The following is an 11,434-nucleotide window of genomic DNA, read 5'->3' on the forward strand; positions in this document are numbered from 1 at the left end:
ATATATGTTAACAATATAATATATGTATTATATATGATATATGTATAATATTATATATATATATATATATATATATCAACATTGTATTTTATGATTAAATCAATCCGACTATAACTATAATCTTAATATTCCCTCTTAGCTAGAGAGGATTTTTTATAGAACACATTATGCTCTCATGCATATGGAGATATATCATCTCGATGATATATATATATATATATATATATATATATATATATATATATATATATATATATATATATATATATATATATATATATATATATATATATATATATATATATATATATATATATATATATATATATATATATATATATATATATATATATATTTGGCTTCAATTCACCATGAGGCTAAATTTAAAGCAACGCTCCCTCTTTGGCAAAGAGGGAATTGAAACAATTTCTATAACTTTAATATAAGTCTAAACACCACCTTAAGTGTGGTCTATATATGATAGTAACTATATCGTGGTGTCCAACAAGATCCAACCCATAGAACCATAACAAATTTATTTTCATGGTGTTCGAAAAAATTTGGCTCAAAAAACCATGATAAGTTGGTTATCATGTTGTTTGAAAAATCTAGCCCAAAGAACCATGATAACACTTGCTCCTAGACATCCAACACATTTAGGTGCTACAAGTTAATGTAGTATATCTAGGAGTTAGGTCAAACCATTAATAAGGTTGTCACCTTACAATGGTTACCTTCTGGGTCGTTATCATTATTCCCAACACTTTAGGATAATAACTTAATGAAGTTTTTCATGATAACATTTTTACCATTTATAAGATTGTTACCTTACAATGGTTACCTCCTATTTATATATGCCAATGAAAGATTGTGACCTTTCATTGCATATCATATGTGAAATAGTAACCAACATGAACCTAGTTAGAGGATGATTCAAAGAATTTCAACTTAATTTTCTCTTAGAAGAATGCATTACAAGGAGTTTCACTTAGAACTTCTGCTCATAGAGAAGATATCATTCACAAAGGATTGCACCTCAAAAATTCTCCCTCTAAACATCAATCCTAGGAAGTCAAGTCCTCTAGTTACTCCCTTAGAGTTCTCTTTGCCTAAGGATGCCTGTCGAAATCCCTCTTAATATGATATCAATCTTCCGACTTTCTAGTGAAAAGTTTTACTTCCTCAAGATGTATACATGGGTAGGCCCATTTTAAAATCATGCACTCATACCATGTATTTTTAGACTCCCTTTGAGCATCAATCTTCTAAGCTCCTTTGTTTCCTTCAAAGATCCCTCATACAACCTCTTAATGTAGACAGATACTCATAATCTCAATTATCAAAGAAATTTACTTCAAGAGCCTCACTTTATCCATCCTGATCACAACTTCTTTTAAGCTACTGTTATAAGATGCCTCAAGTGTTATTCTTCTTTTCTTGCAAGATCAACTTTAGATACAAAGGAAAAGATCAAGACATATAACTCCTATAGTACATGTGTAGAATTACAAATAAGAGAGGGAGTACAATAAGAAAGTAAATATAATACTCAAGGATAATAAATACTTATCTGCACATTAATATTCTTGATACAGGTTTCTCCAATGAAGGTCCATATATATCAATTAAGATGATGTCCCTGTATAAACATTTGTCAAACAATATGAACAAAACAATGGTTATTATTCCCCTTACAATGTAAAATTCCCACTCATTCCATCAACATTTTTGGGTGATAGTATCTATTTATTGATAGTTCTCATGAGCGATAATTTTATTCTATGCAATTTGTATCTTGAGGAATGTATTGAAGTTCTTCTTCCACGAATGATCCATTATTTCTATTATTCATTATATTATCATTCATGAACACAACCATTATTGAAATGGCTAGAAGCATGATGAAAGAAAAAGGGCTCCAATTGAATATAGGGGAGAAGCTATAACAATAGCAATATATTTGATCAATAGTTGTCCCACAAAGTTAGTTTGTGACAAGATTCCTCTTGAGGCTTGGTCAAAGAACAAATGTATAGTTGAACACTTGAGAGTGTTCGGATGTGTAGCATATGCACATGTGCCTAAGGAACAAAGGAAAAAACTAGATGACAAAGGTGAAGTGTATCTTCATGGGTTATAGCTCAGAATCAAAAGCTTATAGGTTATATGATCTAATCACCAAGAAGATCATCATTTCAAGAGATGTGGAGTTTCTTGAAAATCATTCATGAGATGGCTTGGTTAATGTATGTTCAAGAACTTCAAACAAAGTGCCAAGTATTGATGAGGAAGAGAAAGACATTGGTGATGAGCAGGATGATGGAGTAGCAAATATTGATGATTACAGACAAAGACAAAAAGGCAAGCAACCCCTTGCATGTTGAGTGATAGCTCCAAGAACTTCAATACAACCCTGAGCTCGTATGTAAAATAGTAGTAATAGCAATACTGAAAATTCAGATCCCACTCTCACCTCCCTATTGCTAGGAAAGAATAAGAGTCTAAGGGAGATATACTAAGATGAAAGGTATGAGGAAGATTATTATGAGTGTTAATTTTGCATTATTTTCTCATAGTGATCTAATTTACTTTGAAGAAGCTATGAAGGAAGAAAAATGGTGTAATGCCATGGATGAGGAAATATATGCTATTGAGATAAATGAGACATGGGAGTTAACTACTTTGCCTCCCAAGAAGCAAGTAATTGGAGTAAAATGGGTTTACAAGACCAAGTGCAATGCTGAAGGAAAAATAGATAGGTATAAGGAATGTCTAGTGGTCAAGGGGTATAAGCAGCAATATGGTAGAGATTATTATGAGACATATGCCCCGATTGTAAGAATGGAAACCATGCATGCTATCATAGCAATTGCAACCCAACGCAAATGGAAGGTATATCAAATGGATGTGAAGTCTACCTTCTTGAATGGTGTATTGAAAGAAGAGGTTTATGTGGAGCAACCACCTAGTTATGAAGTTCCAGGTGAAGACTATAAGGTGTATATATTAAAGAGAGCTCTATATGGGCTTAAGCAAGCTCCATGGGCATGATATAGTAGGATTGACTCAATTTTGATGAGCAATGGCTTTAGAAAAAGCGATGATGAGCCCACTCTCTACATCAAGGAAAAAAATGGTAAACTGTTAATTATTTTCTTGTATGGACATGATTTAATGTTCAAAGAGGCCATGAAGGATGAATTTGAAATGACAAATCTGGGTCTCTTGAAGTACTTTATAGGCATAGAAATAAAAAAAAATGCATGATCGCATCTTCATCTCTTAAGAAAAGTATGAAAGGTAGATCTTGGAGAGATTCAAAATGTAGCATAATAAGGCAGCCCTAACACAAATAGCAGTAGGTTTGAAGTTGAGCAAGGAAGATTGCAGAAAAAGTGTAAATCCAACACTATACAAGAGTATGGTTGGAAGCTTGATGTATATGACAGAAACTTGGCCTGACATTATGCATGCAGTAAGTCTGATTTCCAAATTTATGAAAACAATAAAGGATTCCCATTGGCAAGCAGGAAAGAGGATCCTAAGATAGTGATTGGGCCAAAAGTTTAGATGATAAGAAGAGCACTTCCGGATACATGTTCCATATGGGATTGGGTGCAATTTAATGGGAATCCAAGAAGCAACCTATTATTGTTCAATCTCAGAAGAGGCTGAATACATAGTAGCAAATGTAATAGCATGTCAAACTATTTGGTTAAGGAGGATCTTGACAGATTTGAATGAAAGGCAAGAGGATGGAACCACAATCTTTTGTGACAACATCTCCTTAATTGCACTGTCTACGAATCCACTCTTCCATGGGAGAAGCAAGCACAAAAATCATATATCGCTTCATCAGAGAGTTGGTGGAGAATGAGGATATCAAGATGGAATTTTGTAAGTCTGAGTAGCAGCTAGCATACATATTCAGTAAACCTTTAGGCATTGGAACTTTTGAGCACCTAAGAAAGAGTCTTGGTGCAATTGGTTTGGCTCAGCATTGATCCTTATTTTGTTGGCTTGGGACAAAGGGGGAGTATTGAAATATTTAATATTTTTTGTTGTCCCGTGCCTACCTACCAACCTAACATCCCCTGTTTCCAGCTCCAACAGTCAAATGCATTTATTGTGGGTAGGTGAGTTCAAATTTGGAAAATTAGGGGGAAATTTTTATGGAAAACAGGAAGACAAAAGAGATGGAATGTCATTCATTCCATAATCATTCTCATACAGAGTCAATTTTTGCAACAACAACAATAGAGAATGGTTTTGAGTATTTTGTGCAGCAGTATCATTGGTTGTTCAATCTATTGAGCAGTGATTGCTCCAAGTCTATTTTATGAGAGCTCTGAGTAGCTCCATACTTATTTGTATGCAACTATACTTGTTACAAGTTTATTTTATGTACAATAGTTGTAGTTAGTTGTAGTTTTTACATTCCAAATTTGTAATAGTTCATTTCCAATTAATAGAAAGCAAGCAATCAATCTTGCATACTGAACTAGCCTATTGCACTTATGTTGTCTCCTTCCTTGTTTATTCCGCTATGTGCTTGGTTGTAGGCAAAATAGAGTAGCACTTTGTTCTTGCTGTTTGCATTTGTTGTGAAATGCAATTTGTGTTTTTTGCATGGATTAACAGCTACCATGATAGGTTTTAACTTTACTCGGCATGCTCTTGGTTTTGTGCTTGTGCCGAGTAGTTTCTTTGATGACTGAGTGACTTGGTCCTTCATATGCCGAGTCGTGTGGTGTTAACATGTAGGTTATCCCCCTATTTTGGAATATTTTACAGTTATTTCCATACAAGAGTTAAATTATTCAGAATCCCACTATCTGCAAACTTGTCTCCACTAAACATTGCATAGATTCTTCCATGATCTTAGCACATGTCCCTTGAGTTGGAATTTTTTATCGATGATTATCCTTTTAATTTGTCTTAGTGCTTCGGTGAAATCCACATCAATTTCCCTTGTTGGCTGAGCTTGTTCCTTTTAAATGCTCATTCCTTATCCCTTTCGTGGCATACACGTCACCTACGTGTTACATGGGATGTTGTTTGCTTATAAAATATCTCTCATATCTTTCAACCACATGGGTTGTTATATAAACCATTGTGCGTAAAACATTTTTTGTTGTTGTTGTTGTTACTGTTGTGTAGTATTGTGTTTTGCACTTAACTTTACTGCAGAGTATGATTCACTTATCCTAATCTCCTTCTATATCTTGTTTGTTGGCTCCAACCTTTTTCAAACATGATATTCATATCCAAGAGATAATTTATATCCACTCTTATAAGATCATTCTTCTACTATTGTTTTATTGCAAACCTTGACCAATGTTGAAATATTTGATATTTCCATCAAGACTTGCTCATGAGGACATCCACTTGAAATTGAAATCACATAGGTATTACCATCTTTCCATGGCTAGGTGGTGATATCATAACATCGAAAGTCACTTATCATCATTGCTAGCTGCTAATAAATTTTTATTCTATCCATCAAATAATAGATGACACTCCATTTGTATGTTTCTCCAAGATATATTCTTTTGATTCATTATATACAATCTAACCTTATCTCTTAGTTTTCGTTGCAAACTGATTCTTGATTTATTAGTTACTTTTAATTCCTTGCATTTGGAGTTTGGCTCTGATATTATGTTGAGTAGCATGGATCAATTTTTCGGAATGTAATTATTCTACCATTATTATTGATATGTTCCAAATGCAGATCCCAATCTCTTATAAATATAAGAGTAGGAGATATGTCTAATGAAGAGATATGTCTCTATGATTAATCATATATATATCTTATAATTAAATCAATTTGATTATAGTTGTAATCTTAACAATGTGAGAATGTGTAAGAATATAGATAAGGTTGAGTCATGTATAAAAAAATAAGGTAAACAATAACAAATAATGACATAAAAATGAGTTTAAACAATGTAATGTCAATTATTAATGAAAAATAAAACAAGTTAAAAAATACAAACAAAATAATATAAGAAATATAAAATTGAAATAGTAACAAGAGATGTATATAGGCAAGATCCTACAACACAATGGTAACTTGTGAGCCTCTCATGTGGAAGGTCTTAGATTCAAATATGCTTAACACATAAAAATAATTAATTACAATAAATAATAATAATTAATCTAGACTTTGTCCGTTTACAGATTAAAAACAAATAAATAAAAGATTAATATAGAACATGGGTGAGACTGCAATGAATGACTATCCAACAAACTAAATTTTATAAAATATAAAGAATATTAAAAATAAAACTTTAGTGCCCCTTCATAAACTACGCTTATTATACTGTTTAGATGTTTCCAAAACTATAGGAGAATTGTCATGACAATGTAAATTTGACCATTAGAAACAAAGTCTATAACAGTTTGTATGTGTGTCAAACTTTAATTAACTTCATCAATCATCAGAAATGAGGAAGGATCAATCAAATGATCATCATAGACAAATTAGTGGTTTTGGTAAGAAACTATTATGAGGCAAACAACTGAAATACTTATTCAAGAAAAAAATGAAGGTCCTTGATAAACTTCATCAACTCGAAAAAAAAATGTCTCACGATGATATAATTATTTAAGCCTTTAAGTGACTTTCTTTCAGCTATCTGCTCTTAGCTTTATTTTACTGTAACCTGTTTGGTTTTAATATAGATAATAATGATTATTATGTATAATGATAATAATAATCACTAAGAATATGCTCTACATTTCCATCAAAAATCATTAAATTGTACATACGCTGGTAGTATTCCCCATTTGGAGATGACCCACTGCAAAAAAATCAACAGAACTTTCTTGGCTCTGCTTGTTTGTGGAGTGAATAGCCAGTAATATACTGTTATGACTCAAATTCTCCGACTATTTAAGTTATTGTGTTACACATGCAATCTGGAATAGGGTAAGCTAGTACATCACTCCCAGCTTTATCTGTTCTCAAATGTGGGCGATTTGAAGATAGAGATTCATTGTGCACCCTCCTCACAATGCTCTTTAATTCTCCTTCAGACAATGTCATGTCTTGCAAGTATGGAAGAATCCTTCTCTTGTTTGGAGTTATGCTCTTTCTCAAACCTCTATATGCCCTGTGGCCCTGTTGCACACAACATTTATCGCCAATCTCTAATCAAACAAAAAGAAAATGTCCATTGGGGATTTTAATATAACACATATTCACTATAAATTACATTTCAGTTTAAGCAATATATTTTAATTTTGATATTGTTATCAAGATTCAGTCATGTAGTTTCTGAGTCTAACTTATTGACTCATGTTCTATGAGTAGTGGTTCCTAAAAATCCATTTCTCATGAGAATGTATGTGGAACATAGCACTTATTGCATCTAAGTGATGCTCATAGAACTGAAGCATTGGGTGGACAGCTTAAAACATCACACACTAAGACTTCATTCCTAGCTTAAAAGTATTAAATAGTCAAAGTTGACTTACTTTTTCCAAGCTTAATTTTATCTTTAGTGTGTGATGTTTAAGGGTGACCAGCATTGGGCCCTCCAGGGAGATCACTCAATGGTTAAGTGTGCTTCAGTTAGAGTACTGGAATGGGTGACCTCAGAGGAAGGCTAAGTGCTAAGTGTTTCATTCATGCTCATGAAAAATGGATTCTTGTGAATCACTGATTTAAACTGGAAAACTACACGACCAAATCCTAATAGCAATATCGCAATTCAAGCTGGCTGCTGTGAAAAATATCTCCTACTTTTCAACATTAATTACAATGTCTTATTACATGAATTTTACACTAATGTACTTTCAAATAAAATGTCTTAAACAAGTCAAAACTAAGAATGTGTAGTTTACAGTAAGACACTAACAATTATAAAGAAAAACTATATGACGCAAAACAGTTACCTGAATTGCGCGCCCCATGTTTCCTCCATGTGATGCCATGAACACATCACTGTTGAGAGCCACAATGTAATCAATGGCAGCAAGATGTGATGGGCTTGAGCTGAAAGCCTCCAACTCCCCTGCTTGAGCCACACTCTCCTTGTTGTACAAATTAGGGAACTGTTTTGCCAGAGCTTCTAGAGCTACCTTTCCTCCAAGAGGGTTTCCTCCAACCCAGTATATGTGACTCTTCTCTGACACTCCAAGTGCTTTAAGAAACCTGCAACACATTCTTCCTCCTCAGAACTCACGTTTCGGATGTTCCAACCAATCCAAAACAAATTACATTGTGTACATAGAATAACTAAAAGGAAGGTTTGAAGAATCATAATAAGGAAAGAGTTGGTATATTTAGTATCATGGATCATTGAGTATGATCTGAAATGTTGATCGAAAAATATATATGAAAGTCGATTAGAATACCTAGCGACTTCCATGGTATTAAGTGGACAAAGGCCTGCAATCTTGCGCTCTTGATAGGTCATGGTGGATCGAGCTGTAAGGAGATGTGGGTGAGTTTTCCTCTCATGTTGAACAATTTGATCATAATGGGGAGCAAGGCCAGGGAGGCATCCACTCCTGACCCACACATCTTTCTCAAGCCTTAAGTGAAGAGCTATGTAAGGACCAGCTTTCCACATTCTCTGAGCCAGCTTGTTTCCTATGTTTTGTATTGGTGCTGCAAATCTTAAGGCCTCAAATGCAACCTGAAATGCACTAGAGTTGATGTGTTTCAGTGCATGTAGTATTATTTGAAGGAATGGGCAGAGAGAAAAGTATGATCTGATTCAAACCTTGCAACGAAGCTTCTGAAGATCGGGTGGAAGATCTTTTGAGAGTCTTGAGTCCAATCCTCGCATAAGTAAAACTCCCTGCCGACTCAACTGGTCACAAGCTAAGCCAAAAGATACCTTGAGTGAAGATATATTGATGGTTTAAGAGAATTTAGAGGTTACTTTCAGATACAGCAGAATGTATTAGGAAGTTTTTATATATTTTGTTTAAATAAAAGATTTAAAAAGAAATTCAGTTTAGAAGAGGAAAATTGGGTTGAGTAGTGTTAAAAAATAGCGATATTCAGATTTGAAAAGTTTGTTCATTTACACATCTCAAGAGATCTTTTCAGAGACTTTATCTTGGAAGTTGTTGATAATATTTGGGACAAGGCTAATCTCCATCCAAAATGTACTAAGGACAAAACAAAGTCAAACTTTTCTTTTTTTCTAGATTCATGAAAAAAGTAGTGATTTTTTTTCAATTGTTTTGTTGTTTTACTATGCAGATCATAAAGATCTAACGCTGAAGTTTTCAGAAAAAAAGATGTTCTAGCATTTTGGTGGATTAACAGTCTATATGAGGACTTAATGCATGGTCTAAGTATTCAATGGATTCACAATAGTATCAATGAAGTAGGGGGAATTTGTCTCAGTAAAATAATTTCTCAAAATCTTTCTTCTTGAAAGCTCTTTTATTAATAAAACATTCTATACCTTGCTTTATTGTTCTTGAAAGTAGACTTTCTCATTGTGTGGTATTTTGGGGGACTAATGGTCCTCACAAAAGTTCATATAGGACTTGAATATGTCACCAAAGTGTTCAAGCAATATGTGAGAGCAACCATTAATACACAAGTCACCTTGATCATCTAACAACTCCTCAAAATATCCCTCATGAAAATTGGTTTTATTAATAAAAGATTCTCTACCTTCCTTGGTGGTTCTTGATGATAGAGTGATTTAGGCACATGGACCACTGTGTGTAAGGACAAAATCCATCTTTATTTACATAATATGATTTTTCAATTCTGTATCAAAAATTTAGGTGATAGTGTAGTATTTCCGACTTATCCATTTAAAAAATTATCTAAAATATTAGAAAAGTTCTTTTAGAATACCTACTTTTATGTATATATGATATATTTATTATAAAATATATTAAAAAGAATATCTATTTAAAGATATACATTACTTGTATTTTTTCCTTAATATTATTAAAATTTAATTGAATTTAATTTACATGAGTTATATTTATCTTATTTTATATATTTAAAGAGTCTATTTATTTCAAAAACTATTTTTATTCATTTGAAATTTTTTTATAAGAAATATGTTTTAACTTTTCATATTTTAAAATTAATTTATTTAAGAGAAAACCTTGTAGTATAACATTATGTTACTAGTCTCTTATTTTAAAAGTCTTAAATTTGTATTACCAAAGTGCTATGCTAATCTTCATTTTCATCTATTACTTATTTTAATTAATTCAAGAATTATGACAAAATTTATATATAATTCTTTATTAATATAATTAAATTAAATAAATTTCTTATTTGTAAACATTGAATGGCTCAATTTAATGTAATGTGGACACTCTCATCAGTATCTAATTAGGAGTTCATCAAATCCACTCTAATTCAAATGATCCTAAATGCTCATCGTCCCATTTCAAATAGCTTTACCTGGCCGAGGTAGCGAGATCGAATCCAGCGGGGACTCACATGGAGAGGAGTTCTCTTTTCTTCCACAGGCTTCGACATCAAATGCGTAGAAGGCAGAGAAGAAACAATTCTCACATCATCTTTCAGACATGTTTTGAAGTGTTCCACATCAAAAATATCATCGAATTCACTGCAAAACACATAAATTCGAAAGATCCATCACCTCATTTACGAATTCCTTCATCATTAAACAAGAAAAATAAAATCCTCCAAAGTTGTTCAGAATTACCTCTCGTCTCCCGAGATCTCATTGACTTGCAAAATGGGAACGACCAGAGCGGCTTCAAGAATCCTCGCAATCACCACTGCGTCCACAATCTGATTCCGTTGCTGATTTAATCCGCCGGAAACAACAACCATTAAAAATCTACGCCTCTCTCTAACCACGGCAATCGATTCATCTTTGTAATCTTTACCGAACTTCAAACAGGGCTTCAAACCCAAATCATCCGGCTGCTTCCAGAAATCCCGCTCCTCCTCCGTCAAATTGGGCCAAAATTCATGGATGGGTAGCAGAGAATTTGAAAAATCATGAGCGGGTAACAGAGAATTTGAGAAATTGGAACCTGGAAATAGATCTGAGACCAAAGAAGATGGAGAATCATTGGGATTCCAATTGGAGCAGAGGATTCTGATGAGCGTAAGGGAAGCCAAAAGAGCCAACCAAAAGTATGAACTATGGGAGATTTTTGGTAGCCTGGGTTGAGTTTTTCTTGGCGATGGAGGAAGATGAGTTTGAAAATGTCTGGAAAGCCAGAAGTGAAACATTTTTAGTTTGCCTCCATTATGATCAAAATCGCCCCTCTTTTCATTGCTTGCTTGCTCTCAAAAGACTAGTAGAGCTTTGCTGTAACAGAAGCTTTATCTGCAGCTTGAAAGAGGAATCCATGCTTTGATCTGCTTGGTCTTCAAGATCATACACGGGGAATACTTGCTATTATGGAATTGTGATCTCCCATACAACTCAGTCGCATTATAGGAACTCTTCTGATCCTC

General features: G+C 33.5%; 1 protein-coding gene across 1 annotated transcript in view; it reads right to left on the reverse strand.

The window, feature by feature from the left end:
• The window catches only part of LOC149563439 (O-fucosyltransferase 20-like), a 28,532-nt gene extending 17,326 nt beyond the window's left edge, over window positions 1–11,206 (reverse strand). Inside the window, exons 1-7 of the mRNA XM_089828181.1 lie at window positions 10,668–11,206; window positions 10,400–10,568; window positions 8,736–8,825; window positions 8,365–8,648; window positions 7,903–8,161; window positions 6,918–7,126; window positions 3,798–3,914 (exon numbers count right to left, since the gene is read on the reverse strand). Coding sequence (XP_089684307.1) covers window positions 3,798–3,914; window positions 6,918–7,126; window positions 7,903–8,161; window positions 8,365–8,648; window positions 8,736–8,825; window positions 10,400–10,568; window positions 10,668–11,206 — 1,667 coding nt within the window. The remainder of the gene's footprint in view (window positions 1–3,797; window positions 3,915–6,917; window positions 7,127–7,902; window positions 8,162–8,364; window positions 8,649–8,735; window positions 8,826–10,399; window positions 10,569–10,667) is intronic.
• Window positions 11,207–11,434: the final 228 nt, after the last annotated feature.

The sequence above is a fragment of the Cupressus sempervirens genome, chromosome 4, assembly GCF_028749045.1.
Source record: "Cupressus sempervirens isolate cs-2001-9-10 chromosome 4, ASM2874904v1, whole genome shotgun sequence".
NCBI classification, from domain to species: Eukaryota; Viridiplantae; Streptophyta; class Pinopsida; order Cupressales; family Cupressaceae; genus Cupressus; species Cupressus sempervirens.